Source organism: Exophiala oligosperma (genome assembly GCF_000835515.1).
Source record: "Exophiala oligosperma strain CBS 72588 unplaced genomic scaffold supercont1.7, whole genome shotgun sequence".
Classification (NCBI taxonomy): domain Eukaryota; kingdom Fungi; phylum Ascomycota; class Eurotiomycetes; order Chaetothyriales; family Herpotrichiellaceae; genus Exophiala; species Exophiala oligosperma.
In genome coordinates, this window is record NW_015622824.1 from 1,836,522 (window position 1) to 1,861,342 (window position 24,821).

General features: G+C 51.2%; 10 protein-coding genes across 10 annotated transcripts; 6 read left to right on the top strand and 4 right to left on the bottom strand.

The window, feature by feature from the left end:
* Nucleotides 1–511: 511 nt before the first annotated feature.
* On the bottom strand, nt 512–3,249 carry PV06_07924 (uncharacterized protein). Its single transcript, XM_016409209.1, has 6 exons — nt 3,016–3,249; nt 2,765–2,967; nt 2,494–2,710; nt 2,106–2,362; nt 993–2,023; nt 512–907 (listed from the first exon to the last, which is right to left on the bottom strand). The coding sequence occupies exons 1-6, from the start codon at nt 3,148–3,150 to the stop codon at nt 681–683; spliced, it is 2,070 nt and encodes a 689-aa protein (XP_016260963.1). The 5' UTR covers nt 3,151–3,249; the 3' UTR covers nt 512–680.
* A 1,259-nt stretch (nt 3,250–4,508) lies between these two features.
* On the bottom strand, nt 4,509–6,349 carry PV06_07925 (uncharacterized protein). Its single transcript, XM_016409210.1, has 3 exons — nt 5,949–6,349; nt 5,810–5,894; nt 4,509–5,759 (listed from the first exon to the last, which is right to left on the bottom strand). Exons 1-3 carry the CDS (start codon nt 6,211–6,213, stop codon nt 5,498–5,500), a joined length of 612 nt encoding a protein of 203 aa, XP_016260964.1. The 5' UTR covers nt 6,214–6,349; the 3' UTR covers nt 4,509–5,497.
* A 956-nt stretch (nt 6,350–7,305) lies between these two features.
* PV06_07926 (uncharacterized protein) lies at nt 7,306–8,928 on the top strand (the record flags this gene model as incomplete). Its single annotated transcript, XM_016409211.1, has 1 exon — nt 7,306–8,928. One exon carries the CDS (start codon nt 7,306–7,308, stop codon nt 8,926–8,928), a length of 1,623 nt encoding a protein of 540 aa, XP_016260965.1.
* A 1,089-nt stretch (nt 8,929–10,017) lies between these two features.
* On the top strand, nt 10,018–10,785 carry PV06_07927 (uncharacterized protein; the record flags this gene model as incomplete). The annotated part of the gene is made up of 1 exon (XM_016409212.1): nt 10,018–10,785. One exon carries the CDS (start codon nt 10,018–10,020, stop codon nt 10,783–10,785), a length of 768 nt encoding a protein of 255 aa, XP_016260966.1.
* A 745-nt stretch (nt 10,786–11,530) lies between these two features.
* On the bottom strand, nt 11,531–12,272 carry PV06_07928 (uncharacterized protein). Its single transcript, XM_016409213.1, has one exon. The coding sequence runs from the start codon at nt 11,870–11,872 to the stop codon at nt 11,540–11,542; it is 333 nt and encodes a 110-aa protein (XP_016260967.1). The 5' UTR covers nt 11,873–12,272; the 3' UTR covers nt 11,531–11,539.
* Nucleotides 12,273–12,720: 448 nt separating this feature from the next.
* Nucleotides 12,721–14,137, top strand: PV06_07929 (uncharacterized protein). Its single transcript, XM_016409214.1, has 2 exons — nt 12,721–13,713; nt 13,803–14,137. The coding sequence occupies exon 1, from the start codon at nt 13,099–13,101 to the stop codon at nt 13,555–13,557; it is 459 nt and encodes a 152-aa protein (XP_016260968.1). The 5' UTR covers nt 12,721–13,098; the 3' UTR covers nt 13,558–13,713; nt 13,803–14,137.
* Nucleotides 13,844–16,208, bottom strand: PV06_07930 (uncharacterized protein). The gene has a single exon (XM_016409215.1). The coding sequence runs from the start codon at nt 16,159–16,161 to the stop codon at nt 14,104–14,106; it is 2,058 nt and encodes a 685-aa protein (XP_016260969.1). The 5' UTR covers nt 16,162–16,208; the 3' UTR covers nt 13,844–14,103.
* Nucleotides 16,209–16,359: 151 nt separating this feature from the next.
* Nucleotides 16,360–17,573, top strand: PV06_07931 (uncharacterized protein). The gene is made up of 2 exons (XM_016409216.1): nt 16,360–17,057; nt 17,120–17,573. The coding sequence occupies exons 1-2, from the start codon at nt 16,770–16,772 to the stop codon at nt 17,462–17,464; spliced, it is 633 nt and encodes a 210-aa protein (XP_016260970.1). The 5' UTR covers nt 16,360–16,769; the 3' UTR covers nt 17,465–17,573.
* Nucleotides 17,574–17,843: 270 nt separating this feature from the next.
* Nucleotides 17,844–20,587, top strand: PV06_07932 (uncharacterized protein; the record flags this gene model as incomplete). Its single annotated transcript, XM_016409217.1, has 1 exon — nt 17,844–20,587. One exon carries the CDS (start codon nt 17,844–17,846, stop codon nt 20,409–20,411), a length of 2,568 nt encoding a protein of 855 aa, XP_016260971.1. The 3' UTR covers nt 20,412–20,587.
* Nucleotides 20,588–20,958: 371 nt separating this feature from the next.
* PV06_07933 (60S ribosomal protein L17) lies at nt 20,959–22,292 on the top strand. The gene is made up of 3 exons (XM_016409218.1): nt 20,959–21,020; nt 21,081–21,297; nt 21,530–22,292. The coding sequence occupies exons 1-3, from the start codon at nt 21,018–21,020 to the stop codon at nt 21,868–21,870; spliced, it is 561 nt and encodes a 186-aa protein (XP_016260972.1). The 5' UTR covers nt 20,959–21,017; the 3' UTR covers nt 21,871–22,292.
* The last annotated feature ends 2,529 nt before the right edge of the window (nt 22,293–24,821 follow it).

Sequence of the window (24,821 nt, forward strand, 5' to 3'; positions counted from 1 at the left end):
CGGCAAGGATGATTACGATCAACGCCGTCAGGGTTGGGAAGACATGAAAGCTCCAGGTGGACTGGGTGGCTTGTTTGGAGGATTCGTCAACAAGTCTGGAGACAAGAAGTGATTTTCGAGACTCACTCCCTCTTTACGTCTTTCGGTTCGAAAGTTTGGACTCTTCCAAAGAGAATGGATACCCCCCGAATTGAGAATTGGAAATCCCCACTAAGTAAAACACCCACAAAATGAAAAAAGAAGAAAATCCAAAAGAAAAAAGGGAAAAAAAGAAACAAAAAGGAAACAAAAAGAAGGGAGGGCAATACTCTCTGACAAAACACGCGTTCGAAGGGCACACCGGAAACAGTGAAAACAGTGGAGGGAGGAGTTTATGTAGTATATTCAGACAGTCAAGTATTTGATTTCAACTCTTTGACAATAACAACTCGTGTTCTCTGTCCTTGATAACAAACATGTTTGGTAAACGTTGTAACTGTGACGAGGATACAATGTATCTCGATCAAATGGATTGCTTAATGTCATCTACCTCGCCGTAACAAAAAAGGGTATCAATAATTCAAGTGTGCCACACATCCACATCCCACACATCGACCACATCTTGAAAACGAGACACCAAAAAGGGGTATCGTCACATCAGAGTAACAAGTACTTTCTCGCAAACCTGTTCCAAGTCCACCCTATTCAGTCTTGACGGTGGTCTTCTCCTCTGGCGTGGCGGCTCCGCTGGTCTCGTCGTCCCCGACGGCACTGACGCGACCATGAATGGCCGGATGTTTCTTGCCCGAGATATCCAAGATGATCGACTTGACGGTGTGGGCCATTGTCTTGCGTCCCTGCCACAGCGGGAACAATCCCACGGCGAAGGTGCTGCAGAAGAGCCACAGGATACCGACGACGACCCAACCTGAAATTACACGTCAGCCCAAACACTCACGCACATGGGATCTGAAACATGTCGGGGACATGGTACAGACACCACAATAGCCTACCGGTAAAGAACTTTTTGCTAAAGACGTATCCACTCCCGTACATGGGCATGGGCCACAGTACCAACAAGGCGACGGTCATGAACGCGGTCAGACTTCTGGCGATGATGGCCGCCTTCTTGAGCTTCTTTTGCTCCACGGCCTCTTGCTCGGCCGTCTCGTCCGGGACGTCGGCGGTGGGTACGACGTCGCTCTCGACACTCACGCTCGCACGACGGATGATCTCGCTGTCGTCGCCCTTGCGGATGGCCCTCATGCTCTGCCAGTCGTAGTTTTGCTGGCCGAAGGCAAACGTCAAGACCGGGACGAAGATGAGCGGGCTGAGCAACGCCGTCACGTTGCCCGCCAGCATGGGGTTGTTGCTCCCCGTGCAGTCGACGTTCAGGACGCCGCACTCCTTCTTCGCCGTGACGAGCCAGGCCACGAGGGCACAGGCCAGACCGAGCACCGGGGCGCCGGCCGCGGCCTGCCAGTTCTGGCCCTTCCACATCAGCGACAGCGTGGCGGGAATGACGGCGCTCGAGATGATGCAGCCCATCATCAGGTACAAGTACCCCATCGAGACGCCGGCGTAGAAGAGCCCCGTCGAGAAACTGGCGAGGATGAGCGCGTAGACTATGCAGGCCACGTGCGACATGCGGATCAGGAACTTCCCGCTGGCCTTCGGGTTGATGTAGGTCTGGTAGATATCGTACGTCCAGATCGACGAGACGGCGATGAGCTCCGCCGACGACGCCGACGTGACCGCCATGAAGATCAGCAGGAGCGTCGCGCTGGCACCCCCCTTTCCGAGGAGGGCCACCGCCGCGTACGGCAACACCAGACCGGCAGAAACGTCTGATTGCGCCATTCGATTCGGATAGGTTGGAAAGACCGGGTTGTTCTCCAGAGCGAGAGCCGCTAGTCCCATTGTGGTGGCACATAGCCAGGGGATGGCGAACCACGACAACCCTCCCATGACATATCCTGGCAATGCGTCGACCGGAGAAGCTGCGATTGCCTTGTTGTAATATCCGTTGTCCAAGAAGACGGTCCTATAATTTTCTTCCGTCAGAGATATTCTTCAATACAGTAGGGGGGTTCAACGTCAATCAGAAGAATTGACCAAAACCTTACCCAAAATTGCCCACGATGTTGATGACGAAAAAGATGGCTCCCTCTCGAGATTGCATGGTCAAATAGCTACCTTCGTGATTGCCCTTGACCGGGTGTCGTTTCGCAGCATCGACCAGAAGTTCCCAGACTTTGCCCGGGGAGCCTGCAACTTCGTTTGTGGCATAAGCTGAGAATGCAAAGACGAATATGATGACCAGGATGATAACCGTATGGACATAATCAGTCAAGAACGTCGCCTTGATTCCTCCAAACATCGTCTGAGTACATGAAGCATTCGTTAGCATTGAGAGACTGTCGTGGCTCATCCGAGGTTGCGACGGTGCATCCATCTTCAGGGGTCGGAAAAGCACGAGTGAATGAGGAAAATGGCCAGAAAGTGCGTGCTTACGTAAAGAACAACGCCAACAGGGAGCAGGAAACAAGCTGCCGCTGTGGGAACACCACAGAGAGAGCTGGCCACCGCGCTACCACCGGTCAAGAGCATGGCCGTAACCAAGATGTTTGTCATCAGACCAAATGTCAGGAAGACAATGTGCGTGACGACTCCGTATCTAGCCTTGATGACTTCGAGGAAAGTATGCGCATTTGGAGCTCGACGCTTGAGCCTGAGAGCTTGTCAGGATCGTAGGTGGAGAGGAAAAGTTTTGAGGTGAGTATACTCGATAGCCAATGTCGCGAAAAGTATGATCTGCACAGTGGCTCCTGATGCATACCAGACCGGCCCAGAAACGCCATAAGAATAGGCGACGCCCGACGATTGAAGCAGAGTTGCAGCCCAGGTCCAGCTCGAGACAACAGCCGCTGCAACGAGACCAGATTTGACCGTCCTACCGGCAGTGGAGAAAGCCTCCGAGGTTTGGACCTGGAAATCCTTAGTCTTGTGTATCCTCGACGCCAAACGAGCACAAACCTCTCCATGGTATCGCTTCAGAGCCCACGTAGTTCCTATCATGCCCAAGGCAAAGGCGAATCCTAGACCGAGGATGATGCCATAGCCGAAGCCTTGTGAGAGAGGGACGTACGCAGACCCCGCTGTATCTGGCATGCTGGGTGAGAGTGGATTCTTGGATGTAATTAGAATGAGAAGAGAAGGCCTCCAAATGGTCCTGAAGGGCAGGATTTTCGTGGGATGCCGTGCAAGCTATATAGTTCGTTCAGTATGATGTCCGGAGGCTGGGTGGAGCTACACGAGGAATTTCGATGATCAAAAACAACCACAAAAAGAAGATCTGGAGCTGAAACTCCTCCGTACGGAGACAATCGGTGGTTCCCACGGCTCTCGCATGAGCGCACGCGATCCTGACCCAGGAAGCTCAGCATGTGGGTTTGGTTTGGGTCGACGGGCGCCGATAACGGCAAACTCGACCAGAGTCGCAAGCATGGTGACAGCCAGAACTCGACTGTAGAACGGTCACTGGACCAGTCCGTGGTGGTGTATGTGGTTGGACACGACGGGGGAAAAATCGAAGGCAAGGATGCTTGAAGCTTGTGACGCGCGCGAATGCAAGCTACGAGAACTTTGGGGGGGGGAAACACTGATAAGCAAGCGATGTACCAATCAGTATAGGCGATATAGGGGGGCAGTTACGGTGGTTGTGCAGATCATCCGTGTACGGAGTACGAGTACAGTTGATGAGAGATAAAGAAGACATGACACATCTGTGTCTCTGTGTCGACATGATGTCGTCGGTCGACGCCGTTGCTTATCAGACCAAGGGAGCGCGGATGGTGATTGGTTACGAGGCTCTGTCGAGGCTGATGGAGTCTTGTGGTCCATTACTTGATGCCCTTTGCTAAGCCAATCCCCAGACAAGCAATCAGCCTCCCGCATATCTTAAAAACTACCTGTATCTATGTCCCCGTACCTACGGAGGGGATGTTCGCTATCATGATCTACCTGCCAGGCTCCGGCCCAGACTAGAAATTCTTGTTGGTCCAGCTATGTCTTTTCTATCAGGCTACTCCATGCGAAAGAGGAAGGCGATCCACTCCTTTCACGTCTAGGGAGGACGAGCCTCCTACTTCCTCCGCGGCCAGAAATTGCTTTTTGTTTGCTTATTCCATAATCTACTTCGAACATTGCAATTGCGAGTTCTACTATGGACCGTCTTGCCGCACGACCCGGGAATTGAAAGATTTCCAGTTCCGAGCAGAGGCGTCGTTGCAAGTCTTTGTCCCGAGTAGACATTGCTGTTGCCACCAAGCCCTTGATCAAGACTGGGCGACCAAGATTCGGGATGGAGACTGATACACAGACTTGTCCCCAGGACTTTGTCCATGATCAGAAGCACTACGAGACCAAGCATCAATTCTTGCACAGAAGCTAGCTTACTGATAAGTCACCTCTTGATTGGTCTCTTCAACACTGGAGAATGGTCTGGCTTCGTCTAGGCCGCGATGCAATCCATGGTAATCTCGGCGAGGATCACGAAAGTCAAATCGCCTCTGCAGGTCTCTACAGGGCTTAGCAGGTTCGAGGAATTTTCCCGATTCTGCGTGTCACTGGACGAACATTGCGGCTTCCTACTAGTCGGGAAATGCAGCTGCAATCAAGTATTGTCACAGCCTCTTTCCACCTGATCCGAAACAAAAGCAAAGCGTCCTCGCACAATCGACGCGGACGAAGAGAACAGTGCAGCGGACGAAAGACAGAAGAAAGTTCAGACAAAGCTGTCTGATGTGATAGACGACTCCTCCCACGTGCAGTTTTGTTGTCTCGTGGCTGTAGTGACTGCAATCTTTCGGGGCAAAGACTTCGAATTTCTCTTTCGGATGACTGTCGTTCCCGATGTCGGCGGTTGCTTCCCACGATGGACAAGTCGAGGTATGTCTATTAAACCTGATATTCTTCTGAATGGCACAGTCTGTCAATATTGGCAAGGTTCCGTAGGAACACCAATTCTCCTGGAGTCAATCTGATTCAAGTCATTTTGCAATTTCACAACGTATGCAATTGGAACAGCCATCGTAGCGCATCCTGCACGACTTTTGAGCCCGGAATTACCGGTCCCATGCTGGCATCTTCAATCAAGTATCAGAAACGTAAGACTGGGCGCATTGTTGGGAGCCAGGGAAAAGTCCTCCAGCAAAGCGAAAACAAAAGAGGTAAAGCCAGAATCTCGAGTATGGCTATATTTTCGGCTCTCAAGGCTCTGAGAGATGTGTCGAAAGTGGAAACAGGTACTCTGCGCCAATTAGCATTGCCATCTCTTCGACTTTAGGCATTCTGATAGAACGCCCTCCCCTAAGATGTGTTCAAATAAGGCGCGTAATGGGTGAAAGTCAATGCATTTTGTAATCTGTGAATATGTATTGTCCTTCCTTTTCGATACATGAATCAAGTCCTAAGATTACAAGGGCAGCCAATGCAAAATAGGGCGATGTTTTTTCGTCTAATGCTCGTGGTGTGCCTCGCCGTGATAGCCGACGACCTTGAATCTTCCGATCATTTCACCAACGGTGAAAAAACCCAGTACTTGAGCGAAGACGATGCCAGCCGTAGTCAATTGTCGAGAGTTCATGTTGCGGACGCCGCCGAGGAAGGATTCGGGGCTAACGGTGTTGGACACAGAGCTCAAGCTGGAGCCGATTGTTCGAGGGTTCCGGAAGGCGTTGACCAAAGGCTGGAAGTATGACTGCCATTGTGCTGAGGATCTGGGATCTATCAGTCATTGCTCAGTAGAATATCTGCTTGCAATACTCACGGAGGCGCCATGTTTTGACCCTTGAAAACAATTCTTGCAAGCTCCAACCCGACGCGTGAGTAGTATAGAGTCGGTGGTATTAAGGCTGTCCACAGTCAGTAAGCCTCATCCATATCGATCCCACAGCCATATGACCTACATTCAACAAAAGAAATCACTCGTCCTGTCCTTCCGCCAATCTTGCTCACTGCATTGTAGGCCGAAGATCCAACTCTGGTGATGGCCGAGCTAGCGGAGCTCTGAACTCGGCTGAGGCCTTCTGATGCTTTTGATACAGCTTGCTTGCCGGTTTCCTGTGCTTTCGAGGCCGCCTCTGAGGTGGTAGAAGCTTGTCTAAAAGCGTTGCGGCGCAAGACAAGTCGGCTTTGGCGGAGAACGGCTCTCGAGACCGGAGCTGCAGACATGGCTACAGAAGCTCCCTAAGGGGACGTAGAGAATGAGAGGAGAGGTGAAGGAAGAGCTTGCGTGACTACACACCGGGAAAGGCGCGTCCTGATCACAGATGTCGAATGATGGTGGTTGCGAAGAGGGAGTGAAAAGGCATGAAAAGCAGCTCCCCAAATTCTCCCGATCGTTGCCATTATTCCACACCAAAAACTGCGCCCAGCCGCCAAAGCTCGTGATTGGTCTAAATATTCTCCGGTACCTGGGCTGGCAACAACCAAATTGACATGGCGAAGAAGATACAGAAGGGAGAAAAAAAGACGACGTGTATACTACTTCCCACTCCTCAATGCCTCATTCGGTCATTACCAAGGGTTGACACTGTTGCGAAGTGACCTCATGTGGTCATGAAAGCCAGGTGTTGATTCCTATCTCGAAGCCGCTTCTCCTTCGCCGTCCAAGGCCTCGTATGTCCTTTCACTTGCCACCACCACCTACAGTATTCACAGCAGACCATCTAACCATTTTTCTGCGTCCGGTCGCCTCGCCTCACTTTCTCTCGGACCCCCCTAAATACTGTCTCACGTCTGCCATAACCAGTCTTGCGGTTGTCAAAGGAACCTGAAACATTCCGTGAGGCCACACTTGACCCAGAGGAATCCATATCCGAGCTCCCCGGTGACAGTGCCGGCCCCCAAGCCCCTGCAGGAGACCCGATCTTCGGTTGTTTTTCACCCAACTCCCAAAGACAGGGAAGACTTTTTGATCATCTCTCTTTTCATTCCTCCTTGGACAACGCTCCGCCATGTAGCAGAGACTTGACACTACATACATCATCATTCTGTTGCGTACATGGGGTAGGTCTCTTCTGACTTGCGATTCTAGGGTTCTGGGGAGGCGTTCTTTGTTTATCCGTCATGTTCTCGACTGTCACTACGGTCCCTCGCGTTCTAGCAAACTTTTTATCACAGGCGCATTTGTCCTGATCCTATCCCTCGATCGAGCCACAAAAGTAATCCCTCGCGACGCATAGTTTTGTTCTTCTCAGACAATATTGATCAATGAGAAGGAGAGTCGACAACTAGTTTCCCAGGCCTCGCGCCGTCTCAACAATGGCCGCCAAGCCGCGCCAGGCGCCTCGAAGATCATTAAAACAATCCCTCAAGGATGTCTTTTTGCGTCGAATGCGAAAGTCACCAAGTCCTCCCGACACCATCGGATCGGGCATCCTGCGTAGAGCAGATCCTTCAAGTTTTGTCGTTTCATCCGTCACAACCTTTACTTCATTCTCCGACCTGACCAACAGCCAAGCCAGTTTGGACCAGTGGACCATTTCTCGATCTATACCAAATCGATTTCAGTCGCCTCCTCCCAACGTGGCCTCACCAAGCCGAGCTCGTCAGACTCTTCTTCCAGCGACGAGTTTGAGTCAATTCGATCTTCATCACGCGTATCTGCAACAATCAACAGTTCCATGCGGGTATGCACAACAAGCAGTGCCGCCAAACTGCGCAACTCTGACCAGTCGACAAGGGAGCATATCGACTCTATCATCATTCCAAAGCACATCCACCTTGAGACTGAGAGACTCTCACCAGCATCTCGTCGAGCAGCGTCGACCAATATCGGGGCTTGCCCCCTCACAGCCTGTTATAGGGAATCAACAAATTCGGAAGAAGCAGGTGTCATGGCTGCAATCTCCATCCATCAGTTCTGCATCCATGTCGGAAACTCACAGCTGGCGGAGCAGCGAGAGTGTGTCCGGAGACATGCCCTTGGTCGAACACTTCAGGTCTTTTTGTGTGCTTGACACAGCTGCTCCAGGTTTCCCTGTGGTGGCTACGTCTCAAGAGCTCAGATATATCTTTGAGATTGGCGAGCACTTCTTCCTCAATAGTTGCGAATGTGAAGGAGCTTCGATGGACATTGTGACTGGCCAGGACGCAGCGGGGGATCCTGTCACTCACCTTGTACTCTTCAGCCCACTGGTTATTCCAAGCAGTGGTCGCTGCAGGTTTATGCTTGCAAGCTTGGTCGATGTCACCCGGTTCATCTCCGGGGCTGCGTCGTTGCCAGAATTAGACAAATCCCCGGAAAGTTCTCTCATGGAAAGTGATCTGCAGACCCCAGTGCAGGATCGCTTAGAGCCTAGCTGGGTTGCATCGACTCCCCAGCTGTCAGCAGAGGACCTTTTAGGTGGTTGCGTCCTACCAGGAGACAGAGGAACTGGATCACTAGGCATCGCACATCGAGAAGATATCTGGCTGAACCTTGCGCATGAGGAGAAGAGTAGATCATCCACCCGCAGCAGCACTCCTCGGTCGACACCGAAAAGCCATGCGCGGACAAAGTCGTCGAAGTCGACACCTTCATCTAGCAACAGCAGCACTGTGGACGAGGTTTTGGAGGAGTTTATGGGCAATTTGCAAGAGTTATACTCCGACTGCTTCTTGCTCGGTAAATCTCCTCTCGATGACACATACTATGAGATTTGCAACGTGTCGCCCACGGTGCACGCCGCGAAGGATTATGTCAATGGACATCTTTCGCACACGGGACAGGAAGCTATTGTGGAAATGAGTGAACGCCTTGCGCAGGGCCAGCGCTTCTCAATGAAGGTAAAATGGGGTAACCAAGGCCTTGGGAAACATATGTACTGCAGCCCACTCTACGGGCAGAACTCTACCACGTGGATATGTTTCCTAGTCGACGATAACATGCCACCATTGTGGTGACGAGGCTTTGACTCCATCCGTGATGAAGGCTTCCGAGTTGTTACCGCGGTCGAGACACATGCGAATCGAAAGCTGTTTGGTCTGAATAATAATTTCAATGTTGCTTTTCGTTTTGTGACAGCGAGTCGCGAGGATATCACTACTCATATGCAGCGTGTGATTTTCTTCAGACATCACCGCCAATCAATCCGTCGGCATAAGAGCGTTCGCGGCCTGGGTGGAAACGTCAAATCGACAGCAGGGGTCCGGGCTGAGGTGAGGAGAAGTCCGAAATAAGGATGGGTAGAGTCGGATCAGCAAGAGAAAGGCCGAGAACATGGATCAGCTCCTCAACGTCGCAATTGAAACGGTACAAATCCTTGATTGTCGAGGTGGCTTGCTCGGGGGGCCAGATGGCGCCTCCCTGGCACCTTTGGAGGCACCTCTGGAACTTCTTTGGGCCTTCTCCACGTCGCTCTGGGCACCCTCGGCAGACCACCAAGGCAGCCGGCCATTCCTCCTTGAGCTTGGGCCCCAGAGCCCTGCAACAACCTGCCAGACTCAGCAACGCTTCCCCGATTGCCGGCGGGCGGCCTCTCTGGAGCCTGCATCACCCAAAGCATCCGCCCCATCGATGTTTCGCTCGTATTTTCGCTCGCCTACGAGGGCCTGTGCGGGCACGATACCACGATGGAACGATAACTTTTAAAGGTCCGACACCCCTGCTCGCTGTTTCTTTTCTTCCACACATCTCGATCCACTCACCAGACGCTGTTATTATCCGATAGGCACCGATCGCCTCTTCACTTACGCCATGACGAGCGGCGGTTTATACTTACTCGGTTACCACCCAACATCTAAGAAGGAATGATCTTCTTTTTCAATGTGACTCTCCATTGAATTCAATACCAAAGGACTCTGACCTTCCTCGCGTCGCCGATATAGAATAACGAACAGTCTCGACATCCCACCTTCTCCTAGTCGTCCACATATACATCTCGAAGTTTTCCATGCCGCAAACCGGGACTACAAGCTGCGATTACTGATCTCTCTCCCTGCAGCCTCCTGTCGGTTGAACAGTCTGCAGACGTGGAAGAGGAAGTTGTCACAATGTTCAATGAAAGTTTCTCCTTTGGCTCATCACCAATTGAACATCAGCTACCACCGGCCGTTGACGAGTGTACCTCATCCGACATCTCCCCGTTTACCTCACGATGCTCTTCACCACGCGAGGACCGGAGAGCCTCTTCTCAAAGAGACTCTCGCTTCGATACGCACCGATATGTCGTCGCACCTCGACACCCTTCCGTGACGGCACTCACAGCACAATTACAGTCCCACGCTCTCAATGACACCGAGATGAAGTCACCGTCGCTGTCGCCCAGCGATCCTTGTTCACCTGCCGATTCTGCATGCGCAACTGACGTAGACGAAGGTTTTTATGATGGTCCGGATACTCCAGCCACCACAGCGTCCGATGAATATGAGTCGGCCGAAGTTGATCCTACCTGGTGGGATTTGAGCATGTCCGACGCCATGACAGCTACATCATCACCCCGACCATCACTATCACTTGAAGCACAGGCGCTGTCCTCGTATACGATGCGACGAAAGCAACGGCAAGCATTGGTGAGGCTACAGTGTTTGGTATCACGGGCGCCAGATCTTGCTATGTTGATTGAAGAATGCCATCCGAGTTCACTACCTCTTGGTAACGACACGGCGAGACTGACGAATGGGAGGAGCGATTCGACGAGCGGGCTTTCAGGGTTGGGAACAGCTGAAATTATGAACACCGGACGGATCGAGAAAAGTCGAAGCGGTTCAATTGCCACGGTCAGAAAACCAGCCAGGATGAGGAAGAGAACCAGTCCCTAGGCATTTCTCTGGACAGTCCTACCTCTGATTGCCATTCTCTGTTGTCTTTCGAGCGACGCAATACCCGGCAATTAGCCTCTTTCTTCCCCAGGCGTCACGTTATTTACCCGGCAAACAAGGGTGAGGGTTGTCTCGCAGGCAAAATCAGGGGACTCGAAGCCCCGCACGAGACGAAATACCGACGGCCACACAAAATAGTCATGGCATTCGAAAGACAACCCATGCGATCGACGAGTCTAGACAAAGATGCCGGTTCGATTTCGCCTCGAGATTCTCCGAGATCAACGGGACAGTTGTGCCGCTCCGGCAGCCCTGTCAATCGGGGCTAAAATACTCGCACCATTGTGTACGCGTGTCTTGGCGGACTTCTGCGTCATTATGCATGTGGTATGATAGGCATTATCAACGTGGAACACAATCCGCACCTCCTCGTACTCTACGGCACATGAGACGGCGTCTGCCAAGGGAGAGGTGGAGGGATGGGACCTCTCGTTGAGTGGAAACATATGGCGTTGCCACCCGATGTCGTCGTCGTTGCTTGCGACATGAGTACGGAGTGCCTGATCCCCAAGCACGACGGTTTTTCTCCTTTTCAGAATCACATTTTTCTTTTTCAGACCGAACAAACGAAGTGTTTATAGGAGCAGGAGGTTGGATCTTACAACATTTTCAGACGGCATGGCAACGGGCAAGCATTAGAGGTCTACGGGCGGGGGAAATGGTGAATGTTTTTTTTTAATTTGGTAACGAGAGTTCATGATACCCCGGATGTATTTTGCATGTTTTGCTTATAGGTAGCTATAAGACTCGATTTTCTTTTCCCACAATGGAGAAAGAGTAGTATGTATTGGTAATGCCAACGTCCCAAAACGAAAAACAATTTTCGTATCCAGTTAATTTCTTGTCCGGGTTTCTGCATTCTGGGATGTCGAGAATGATTTGGCGACCAAGTCCCGAAGATCGAGTCAAGACATTTTTGATCTTCCTCTTTGGATGCCCGCGTGTTGTGGTTATGCTCTCGGGGTGTCGCAATACAGATATCTGTGCAGGGTAGGTGGTAACATGTAGAAATTCTAGGTAGTGTCATCTACGCAGGTTTCCTTTCAGCTGGCTGTCGGTTTTTTTGTTTTTCATTCGATCTTGACACACCTCTCGTGTCATTCCTTCACCATCTCGATCCTGGGAGATTGTAACTGGGACATGTATACTGCACGACACTACCAAGTTAATGCGGCGGATCCGCAGAGCACGCGAGGCAAAGAAGACGGAGAAGCGTTTGCGCTTCCGCTTCCACTGGTAGGTGAGTGACCTAGGTAAATCACCTACAGTACTGTGCGGAAGTATGTAATCACAACGCAAATCGACAATAGTGTCCCGGCGGCTGTCGAGAGTAAATGATTGAGTCATGTTTGGCGGAATCCCCCTACCTGGTACCGTCGGTAACAGGAGAGTAGTTCAGTCCCACGTGTAGGCTACCGCCGATTCCGTTTTGCTTGCATGGGTCATGGTCACGGGTATGAAATGTGAGAGGAGGTGTATATAGACGAGGCAGTGGGCGGCTACGACCGTTTGGTGGCGAGATGGCAATATGGTCAACACGATGAAGCGACGGTATAGGATGCACCTCTTCCAGTCGGGAACCATCGGCTACGGGGACCGCCGGTGGTGATGGGTGGTCCAACGGGGTGATGATTTTGTCGATGGGTAAAAGGCGGCTGGCACCAAACAATCAAGCCTTGGCCCCTGGGAAACTCGGCCACTGGTGTTTGTCTAGGCGTGGCGAGACCTAGAACAAAACACCACTTACATACAGTACAGGTAATAAATACGAGGGGGATTACCGAGTACTCAGTAGGGAAATCTCGTATCCGGGTGCCACGCCAGGCTAAAATGAACGCCCCCCCTCTGGAATATCTCGGGAAATTCCCTTACATGAACAATTCGGAACCTCAACCCGCCCCGAAATATTCATCGTGGTACTCGTGATGAATCAAATCGAAGCAAATTGCCGTGCCGATTCAAACAAAAAGAGCATCGGTCAAGTTACCGAGAAGTCAGGATACAATGACCCGAGAAAAAAAACAAGAAGAAAGAAAGAATAATAAGAAAAAAAAGCCGTGCCACCAGTGATTAATCACTGGGTACTAACGAAAAAATGACAACGCCACATCGGATGATATACAGTACACACCGACAGATTCCAAAGGATGAGGAACGTGCGCGTTTTGTACCGTAAGAGGGGGGGTACGAACGAAAGTATTTCCCATTCACGCTTTTTCTAGTCGCGAGTCCACGGAGAAGAGAACGAGGTACATGGTTTGGATAGGGTCAAGGCCCAGGTGGTGGTCAGTGTATGTGTGTTTTTCCTCTCTCTTTGCTCGAAATCACGTAACAGCAAAAGGCACGGTACGAGTACATCCCCTGCCTACCTATGGTAATAAGAAAAGTCCTTCCGTGTATATCCGTACCTACCGCAATCTGAAAACTACGGTACTTATCACTACCAGTGTGGGAGCATCCGAGAACCAAAAGGGCCGCTCCGTCGTTTGCCATCACACAATGGTACTCGTTACGGCCATCCCGGGGCGGAACATCAAAAACGAGAACATCCGGGACCGCAATGTGCGGTACTGTACGCGCTTCCGCTCGAACGGAATGAACAAAGAACCAGTATGTCAAGAGCAAAGTCCCTCGTTGCGGTTCCGAGAGAGAAAAAGAAAAATCAAAATCCACGTCTACTTGCCATGTGAATCGTGTGGCGAGTTCTTGTAAAACATCAGGTGAGAACGACGGTTATTTATTTTGGGGAGGGTCTCAATGGAATGCGGATACGGGCGACGTCCGAGTCAACCCTGTTTGTGTTGCTTGTCGGCAATGTTTACCTACCATACATACAATTACAAAGTCTGGAAGGGACCGCTCAGTCAGGTACGATACCGTACCCAGGCTTGACAGGGGGGGGGTGTGGTTGCGGTTCTAGACTCTTGAGGCTCACCCAACACTTACCGAGTTAATAGGCATTGGACAGGTACGGAGTACACCTGACGTTACTAAGCCCCCCAGTCTGAACACGCACATTCTTTTACCCGGGCCTGTACATGCAATTTTCATAAAAAGAAAAGGAGACAACACACGGTACCCAAACCGACAACCTTGGATCACTATATCGCCCACCTCTGGTGATGACCCGGCGGTAGAAGAAGCGGAAGCAGAAGCGGAAGCGGAATGTTCATACTCAAAACTGCCGGCGTCGTTCAATAAACCGTATTCGATACCAAAGTACTCCCTCCGTACACACAACGCTCAAGTAAACCCTTCCTATTCCCCATTCTCTGGATCGGCTGTTTGGTTTGCTTCTTTCTTCTTCTCCTGCATACTATGCACTATCGCACCACGTTTCCGATTAACCTCGCGCCTCTCGTAGCCGCTTTGCGTGCCGATCCTGGCTTTCCGTTTCATGCGTTTGGTCTTTTCGTCATCGTCGGCGTGGATGGCACGTCGGGACTGGACGCCGTGGAGTTTGAGATCCTTTCGGGTAGATTTCGACACGGATGGCAACGCATGTAGAAGCCACGGCTGTAGGCCCCCGTTGGCAGTCACCGGGACATCGGATGTGGTTGTGGTGCCGCCGCCGTCGCCTGCTCCGGTGGGACGATCCGACCGGACCTGGGCCTTCTCACTCGCGGCGATCACATTGGCGATGCCTTTGACGTATTGGACATCTTCCTTGGTGTAGAAGCTGACGCAGACACCACCCTCCCGACCAGCCCTCCCAGTCCGGCCTGCACGATGGACGTATCCGGCCACCGTGTTGGGGATGTCGTAATTGACCACCACGTTCACGCCACGAAAGTCCACGCCGCGCGACAGCAGGTCCGTCGTGATCAGGATCCAGATCTTGCCGAGCCGGAAATTCTGCATGATGCTCGAGCGTGCGTGCGCCGGGAGTGACGAGTGCAGCACGGCAATCCGTGAAGACCCTCCTGCCGGTGCAGGGATGTCGTACTTTAGTTCATCGTACAGCGACTGTGCTCGGTCAATGGTCTGGGTGAAGACGAGGAACGGTGGTCGAAGCGGTGCCGCCGCGGCTTGATATCCGCCCTTGGAGGATGACGCCCCTCCTGAACGGGACGGATGGAGCAACTGGCGCATGCCCAACAGCTTTCCAGATTCGGTCGCCGTGTAAGTCAAACGATGTGATATAGTTGGTAAGCTGATGTCCTTCAGCCCGATGATCGTCCGCAGCAAAGGTGGTCGATCGCTCCGGCGGATCTTCAGGCTCTTCTGTCGATCGTGGATCTTCTGCACAGCCAATTCCTCAACGTTGGAACCAATCGTTGCCGACCACATGCTGACCCGTAGCGTGGGAGATGTGCATGCTGACCAGATCGCCAGTGTCTGCGCACGAAACAGAGGATCCAGAAGTACATCAGCCTCGTCGAATATCAGGGTTTCGATCTTGGGAAGAGGATTAGGCGGTGTCGTTTCGTCCTCTTCCCAGGACGGACAAAGCGTATGGACAAGACTTAGCGGCGTAGAGACGATGATGTCGGCTTTGGTCAGCGTGGCAGACTCCCTTGAATGCTCGTCCTCGCTCTCTTTCTCGTCATCTTCACCCTCCGATTCCTCATTTTCCACAGCCGACTCTTGCATCCCGAAGAGCCTCATTCCCTTCCTCATGGCTGTTATTCGTACGCCGGTCTTTGTGCAGAGTTTTCGTCCTTCTGTGACGATTTGCGACACGAGCTCTTTTGTTGGAGCTAAGACGATGGCACTGGCATGTTTTTCAGTAGTGTTGGACTGCTCTCTGTGACTTCTGGACACCTTGTCTATCAGCGGGATCAGGAAAGCGAGAGTCTTTCCGCTCCCGGTAGGCGCAATAGTCAATAAATCTGGTTCTTGGGCATCTTTGGAGAGACTCGACAGGAGTAGTGGAATGGTTGCCGTTTGAACTTCTGTAGGCTGGAAATACGCCTGTTCCGAGACATTACGGACAAGAGATTTATTGGCATTCTGCTGAGAGAGTTGATCGAACGTAACGAGAGGCTGAGGGAAAATGCGCGACTGTTCCTTTTGCGCCTTTCGTGATTCTTCGGTTTTACCAGCCGAACGAAATCGATTTAAATCGACAATTTTTATCTTGTGCTTCTTTTGGTATTGTCGAATCTCATCTTCAGTGGGTGGGACCCTGGTACTCGGTGATGCTGTAGTCACTGCCGTCACATCATCTTCTCTTTTCCGTTTCTGACCTGAAGATGCACCGGGAGAAATTGAATTTATTGATTGTCCCGATGTTGGCACTTGATTTTGTTGCGAAGGCCTCGTCGTCCTTGATTTAAGGCCTGTTGACCGAGACAGTATTTGGAAGGCATTCATCTTATGACACGGTCATTGTCCGCGGACTATTCCCTCCGGATTTCGAGTTCGTCTCAAAATTTATTCAATTCTCTCTGTCGATTCCAGGGCAAGGAAGATTTGGCTTTGATGCCAAGAACTTGCGGATAAACTTTGATCCCGGAATCAAAAGCGCGCCGCTGCGGTTTCACCATTTAGTTCTCAGGCTCAAGTACGTGGCAGAACAAAAGATGATACTTCGAAATCACTTTACGTTCGACCTGATACTGGTCTTCTTGTCTCCTGCTGCGATAATACAGCTACTTTGATCATCATGCGCTACCTCCCTTTTACTTGTACTCGGACATCAACACGTCGAAACCAGGAGGTCATCTTTCTGTCAGACAACGTTATTTTTTGTCATTGCACTAAAACGTCTAAAAGCATGAACCATGATTATGTGACAGAACTAGCCTCAAATCGCAAGCTTTCCAAGTTTCTACAGCCAAGTGCCAACTTGCGCCGACTGCAGTATCATCTTGCGCCAGAACATGCAGCGCTTCTAGCATGACGATGGCATTCTCAGAGAATATCTCTGTTATACTCAGGCGTCCATACAAAACATACAAATCCTAAAAGCGCCCCTCACGATGGTCATTGGATTGCTCATATTGACCTCGATTCCTACTGTGACTGGCGTCGCTCAAGCCATCTCCGCCCAGAAGACCCGCGATGAGCGGCAGAAAGATGAAAAACGAATGAAGAAGTTCCACATCGATGTGTACTGCGAGGCTGTGAGCTCTCGCACAAAAGAGATTCATGAAAAGAGGCTGGTCTTGAGGGATGATAGGGTATGGATAGGCCCGAGGGAAGCGTTGAATCCCTGTCCCGAGGGCTATGTCGCTGAGTGTTTCTACATCGAGTATCCGGACAACGAAGTAAGCGATCCGACCTTGTTTACGCAAAGACCTGATCTCCGTGACAACTAACGTGAGTCAAGAGAGTGCCGATACCGATTGGCCTTGTGAGCCAGGTTCGCGAGGACCCTCCTTTGCTGAATTGGCTATATGTGGACAAGGACACAATGGAAGTAAAGTATGGGAACAAAAGCGCAAGCATTGAGCATCATGTCGGGCCCTGGGACTGGACCGAGGATGAAGAAGGCATTACGTTCGATGAGACGGAAGACTTTACAGCCGTGGAAGATCCAAAAACCCACAAATGGCAGATATATTATGACATGGATAACGATGGATTAAGCAGATTTGTACCAAAGGGACGACGGAAGATACAAGTTAGCCTGGAGAGGACATTGATACCTGGAGCCAGTGTGCCTGGAGCATGATGGCAGTGATGGCCTACTGGTTTTATTTATACTTGTAATGACGAATATTTATGCCCAGGATGTAGCCTGTCTAACCAAAAGGATACCTTGGGAATATTTTAGGAATTATATCCGGAACTTCACATCATTCTCATTTCACTGGAACATTAAAACCCATTCACTCAGATTATTAAAGATCAAACCCCTCGACGCGCATTCTATCTCCATGCGACCATTATTCGTCGCATGGTTGACAGGCCTTTGTCATGCACAACACTTCACATAAGGCATGCATGCTGTTCCCGATAGTTCATCTGGACTGGCGCAAGTTGTTGTATCACCGGCCAATTGATCACACTCTCATCGCGCAAGTTGCTGTGTCAGTCAGTAGCTCTCAGCCATGAATCCAACCGCGTCAGAGCCACATATGTGGCAAATCATTGGAAAGAAAGGCGGGCCATGGATTAAAGTCCCAATAAAGCCATTCACTGACGGGCAGTCCAAAACTTGGCCCGGTGAAGGCTCTTTACAAGGCAGATACCGTCCAAGTTCCGAAGAACGCCACTTAATCCAGTTGGCCAAAGCATGGAAGAAGCAACAGCATGACCTTGCTGAAGGAGTTAATTACTACCTAGACAAACTTCCCGAGGGATATGCTGTGTTTGAGCTGGATCAACTTACCGGCAATCAAGTGTGGAAACGCCTGTTCGGCCACCCTAGCGGAAACTATTACGATTCTATTGTGAGGTTTCAGGTTCACTTTTTATGGCTGATGTCCGGCAAACAGGGTGACTGTGGATGTATCAACTGTGGAAAACCTCAGACACGACCCGCCATAGGACGAAAGCCACGCCCGACCGGGTTTGAACGACTCCTTCCCCTGCGCGGAAGCGAAAACAACGGATACCAATCTGATAATACGTCAGGATCGACCTCTGCTGGTGGCAGTATGACGGGACGCCCCTCCAGAAGACCTCAGCGTCAATTAAAACCAGCCGGAGCTCACTACGCCGTTGATGAGGAGGGAAACGAAGATGTTTACAAAGGGTATCTCAAAAAGCTTGAAAATAGCAGGGATGGCAAGAAAGGAATCGAAGACGACATTCGAGAACTCAACTCCTTTGACTGGAGAGCTGAGCACGAGGAATTCGCAAAGGATGAGAAGTATGGAGTCGAACTGATAAAGCGACATCTCACCTTGATCTCACAACAACATTCCTTCGCGCCTAGAATTGGCGAGCTCGTTCTCTGGACGCCACATTTCCTTGACGATCACTATCTGATGCTAGACTCTACCAGGGGCGAATTCAAGTTCTACTCCTTCGACCAGAAACAATACCACGGATTTCCCCGATGGCGGGCTGGTCTTGTCACCCAGGTGCCATTGACAACTGCAACAGATGGCCCTGTTGATTTTCCGGACATTCAAACACTGCCGGATAAGAGCACTTCTCTGAACACTTCTGGCTTCCGCATCGAGACCTTTCCAGACCCGAACGATGAGATTGACAAGACAGCATCCAAACAGTATCGATATGTCCCGCTGCGGAATGTCCGACCGCTTAGCCATTGGCAGATGCTTCTTCGTGGAATTCCCCATTCAGAGTGGCATCCGTCTATCATGTCTGCCATGACCTGTATGACGAGTATATCGTTGTACGAGAAGTGGTGGTTCAAGGGAGAATGGCCCACTGCAAGCGTCTTGTGCAAAGGAATATACATCGGTCCTGAATTCATCATGACAGGTGATACGGTCAGAATAACTCCCGATGCCAAAGCTGCGGGTAAGGTCAAGAGGTGCACAGATGTCATGATCGTGGACTCAATTAGACTGAATCTGCTGAACATCCGATCAGAAGATGTCTTACCAGATACACCGCTCCTCTCTTCTGCATCCTCAATCACTCTTGTCGGCAGAGCATACACTCTGGACATACGGCGTCATTATACAATGCATAACCATGACCCGAATGCCGCCCAGACGGTGCTACCAGCGCCAGTGCCACAAGAGGAAGTCAAAACGGTATTTCGACCTGTTGGTACGGGTGATTACGGTACTTGGTACTACCTACACGACCCAACTAAGAGGTATCAAATCTCTTATGACCGCGTGCTGGGCAGGTTATACGAAGCTGCGGCGGTGAAGCTATGGACCGGCCAATCACAGTTCAAACAAAGAGGTCGTGAGCAGTTGGATATCAGACCGAGCCTGGACTTTGATTTGAGAGCTATCGAGCATGGTCGGAAATTTGCGAGCGAGAATGATGAGCGCATCGAGGAACCAAAGCCAGGTCAATTAGGATGGTTTTGGGCTGACACGAGAGTCGAGGCACTGGATATCCAGACAATCAACGGCATTGAGGTTGGAAAGTATCACGATGCCAGGACCCCACAGACTCTCCAGCAATGGCGGATGTATATGAAGCTTATCAACGGACATACAGATACGCCAGAGCTCTTCAAGTTCAAGTCGGATTTTCCTTCTCTATCAGGACTCTCAGGGGTGGGTGGCCGCCGTGGAAGGAAGCCTGGCTCAAAGCTTGTTAATGGCAAGGTGGTCATGCCAGGCGATCCAGGATATGAAGAGGCTGCTGGTAAAGCGTTCGCAGAGCCCAATTGGACGCCAAGACACGGGAGCAGTCAACTTGCGGGAGCTGCTTTGGTATCAACTGATGATGAGGACGATGAAGGCGACGAAGACGAGAATGAGCATTTCGAAGATGCTGAGGAAGTGTTGCCATCGGTTGAGGATCGGTCGCTGGTCAGTGCAATGGATCGTAGAAGTCCTCTTCCTCAAAAGAAGAGGACGCCGGTTCAATCAAAGGCACAGATTATGCAGAACCCGGAGGATATCGATGACGATGATGACGATGACGACGATGACGACGAGTGGTTGCACAATCATCCCCCAATTCGGGGAGGAACAGAAGAATCCGAAGGCGGTGACTACCGACCTGATTTTGAGTAGATTCCGGCAACAGGGAGTTTTGGGTCTGGTCATGATGGACCTGGAATGGTGCAGTTGTTTATTGGAGTGAGAAGTGAGACCCTCGCATGAATACGAGTTCAGTGATCACGGACACAGAGTTCTTGATATGGGAAAGGCTTCGATGACTGGAATTGTGGTGATTGGTTTAGAACAGAGGGCTCAAATGTACACAATATTGCCGAGAATCGTCTCGCAGCACGATGCTGAATATCCTAACCCCAGATTTAATGTTCTCTAGACAGCTTTTTTCAACCTGTTCGCGTTGTTGATGATGGTTACACACTGTTCCGATTGCTCGTATATACGTAGAAAGTGACTACAGTTCGTAGAGACATTACCAACAGAGACATTTGGTCCGAAGTTGAATTTTGTCCCCATAGCCTCGCGAGCCTGACAAGGCTGTGGATGTGGGAAGTGCCAAGACGCACACGTGACGAAAATTATTCGGTACACCTGCCCTTTCGATTGTGTGAAATCGCAGTCTTGGCTTTCGCACATCCCAAATTCTGGCAAAGTCGATTTCGAGGATCAATTGACAACGCCGATAAACAAAGGACCATCTCTTTACCGCACACAATCGACAAGATGGTAGGACAAGCCCCGATATCATGTTATGCTATACACAAGTACTCACAAATACTTTTGCAGGTCCGCTACGCCCCCGCCGACCGCATCCCCAGCGCCAAATCGGCAAAGAGCCGTGGCAGCTACCTCCGAGTCAGCTTCAAGAACACCCGCGAGACGGCCCAGGCCATCAACGGCTGGAAACTCGAGCGCGCCGTCAAGTACCTTGAGAACGTCCAGGAATTGAAGGAGGCTGTTCCGATGAGGAGATATGCCGGCAGCACTGGCCGAAGCGCACAAGGTATGAATTCATGCACCGATTAGGAAAAAAGAATTTGGAAAAACAACACAGCGGCCCATGGGATTTGTGGTCTTCTCTCGCTGTTGGCCAGCCGTACTTGCTTTTGTCGATGCAAAAGGATGGTCGAAAAGACATCAGACGTTGGCCTTTCAAGAAAAACCTACAACCGCACAAAACCGTCAAAAACTTCAATGTACACGTGGGCTAACAATTCTTCTTCTCTCTCGCACAGGCAAGCAATTCGGTGTCTCCAAGGCCCGCCACCCAGTCAAGTCGGCCGAGTTCCTCCTCGGTCTGCTCAAGAACGCCGAAGCCAACGCCGACACCAAGGGCCTCGACACCTCTAACCTGATCGTCAAGCACATCCAAGTCAACCAGGCCCCCAAGCAGCGTCGCCGAACGTACCGCGCCCACGGTCGCATCAACCCTTACATGTCCAACCCGTGCCACATCGAGCTGATCCTGACCGAAGGCGAGGAGGCCGTCACCAAGGCCGAGGAGTTGGGTGTCTCCCAGAGACTGAACTCCAGACAGCGAGGTGCTCAGAGACGAAAGGCCATCACCTCCTCATAGACGGGGTTCATTCTCTTTGCTTTGCAAAATCAATCAACTCAGTCGAGGAGATTCTGAACCGCAAGCTGAAAGGACACGAATTGAAAAAACAAATGTCGTGAACCGACCTTTTCTTTCCCCCCTGGGCGTGAAAGATGATGATCTCGATCGAATGGCAATTTTTTTTGGTGAAAGTACAAACGTGGTTGATGGATGACGGATGGGAAGGCGAAGGTGTCGTCGCTAGCTGGACACACACAAGTATGGCGGCTCGACTGCAAAAGGAGAATTGTATGTAGTTGGAGTCGATATCGGCTTTCGATGATCACACAACTTTACACTTGCGGCATGGAAGGGCCTTAGGACTTGAACGAGAGAAGAACGTGCATCTTTCAAACTTGTAGCATGGTAATTCCCCGCAATGTGAAAAAGAAGAAAAAAAACCATTTACTTCAAATTGGTGTTTGTTTGCTTTTTTTTGGTCTCATGTTCCATACACGTCTTTTTGCTATCTTCTCTACTCGCTGTGGCATTGAGGCGTCGCAATCTTTTTGGCGCTCTCGTGCCTCTCCTCCTTACCCTATCGTGTTGAGCCTCACAAAAGTATCCTGAATCCGTACAAACTGCAACCAAGTAGTTCCTGATCCCCTTGTGTCGTGCTGATGCTGCTGGTGATACTGTCTCTCAGCAATGAAATCTCGTGCTCGCCAAACGCCTCATCTCTCCCATCCAGTCTCATGTCACCATTCCAATTCTCCCAAAGTTCTCCAGTGCCAGACCAGGTCTGTAATATTCAAGTGGCTTGTGATTCAAGTGTGCAATCGACAGGAAATCAATTTTCTCTTTCTTTCGCCGAGTCTGTTGTATTTGACTTCTATCTTCTGTCTTTCGTAATTGCATGTTTCCATCGATTCCCATTTAGTCCGTTCATCTGGACTTTGCCTGCTGACAAGTACTCTGTCGCAAAGGTGAAATGCGAGTTTCTGACTTTCCGACATTTTGCAAAAGGAATGGCGTGGCAGTTCTTTTAGTAGTTCATTATCGCCCCGTGAGTCTCATCGTGACATTCTCCACTCTTGTGTCATTTCTCAAATCAATGCCAACTGATCTCATGAGTCTCTGATGTATCAAATTCAAGTATCTTTTGCGGGGGTCCGGAGTATCTGACCGCTTTTTCTCAGTGTTGATTCAAGAGTCTTCGTCAGAATCGTCGTCGTCTTCGTTGTAATCGTCTATGGCACTCCGGCGCGGCCAATCGCGCAACGGTTCGGACCTCATCAGGCGTAAACGGCTCATTTGTGCCTCGCCGGGCGTATCGCCGCACTCGAACGCCGCCAAGTCGGTGTCGCCGTGTGGGGTTTCGACGTCGCCACCGTAGTAGCTGACTCCCCGGAACACGTAAACCTCGCCCGGGCCCTGCTGGAACTGGCCGGGTCTGGGGACGGCCGACATGACGGGGTGCCTCGGTGTCCATCCGAAGATTGGGATCTCGAACAGACGCCAGACGAGTTGATTGACGGCCCTCGTCTCGTCGACGACCGTGCAGAGCGTGAATGGCCGGTCTGCGTGGTAGACCTCTTGGAAGAGGCGTGGCGGCTCTCTCACCACCACCACGTCCTCCTCGTCTACATCGGCCGCCATCGTGCCAGCTCCCTCCTCCCTGCCCGCGACCCTTCCGACAGACGTCCCACCTGGACCCATCGTGGCCGGGCTCGCATCCCCCGCCGGCACCTGCTGACGTGATGCCCCCATCGGGGACACCACGCCAGACAGGTGCTGGACGGGAGATGTCCAGTGAGCACCGACCACGCCCAACGACCGCTCTCTGGCGACGGCGTTCCTCACATCACCAGGATATGATCTTCTTGGCTGCTGGGTGATGTCTGTCGGAGGGCCGTCCTCCACCTCCTCCTGACAGCGGCGTTTTAGGGACAACAGCCGCCTCGTCTCCATGGCTTGTCTTGCCCAAGGCGAGACTCGCGTGTATCCGGTCTTTCTGACCCGTCTTGGACGACGGGCCGCCTTGGGCTCGAAGTCGTTGGCAAACGCAGACGGAAGTAGCCTTCCATCTGGCCTCGTATGCTTCTCCACATACTTGGCTTTGTGGTTGTCTGTTGCCGCCGACGCCTTGGAAGTGCCGATGAGCTCGATCCGCACAGACTGCTGGTGAGCCTGCGCGTCCTCTCTGGCCGACTGGATGCTCTGGGTGCGGCAGGGAGGGCCGAGCGAGTTGGAGAGGGTTTGAAAGGTGGTTTGACGTTTGTAGGACTCGAGGTTGGCCAGGAACTCGGCCCATTCGATCTCAACTTCGTCACGTCCAGCTATGGTCGACATTCTTGCTGTCTTTGTGTGGGAGGATTGTCTGGTCACAAAGAAAACTCGACAGTAGCCAGGTGTGATGGTCTTGCAGTCTTTGTTGGATAAGATGAGACACAAAGACGTGCAGAGTCTGATCTCTTGACACCAAAAAAGGACTGAGATCGAGACGTTTGTGAAGTTTGAGATATTGGAAATTTTTGACCAGCGAGAACAATAGTCAAACCCTTTGATGATGCGTGTGTCCTTGTCACTCTCGGCGACACTCGGCGACGACATAATCGACATGGTCGACGATGACATCGTCCTGAAATGCCGGAATGTTCAGTTGTATGATGTCGCCGCTGGATCTTGCGCTGCCGCCGCCCAAGCAGAGACATCCGTACAGTACACAGCCTCAAACAATCCTCCTTTCATTGACCCAATGGAGGACCACCATTGTTGGCGTCGCTTTCAACAAATATATATATATAAATTGCATCGATCCATGTTTGTTTGGATCGGTATCTCGCCCAGACAAATGAAAGAGAACAATTGCTTCGGCACTGCCCTCTTACAACAAACCGCGAACTGCCTGACACGCTAGCAACGTGGTTCTTGCTGAGGGCATTCACCATGCACTCACACGTGAAGTGCTGCGAGACCATGTTGCTCGT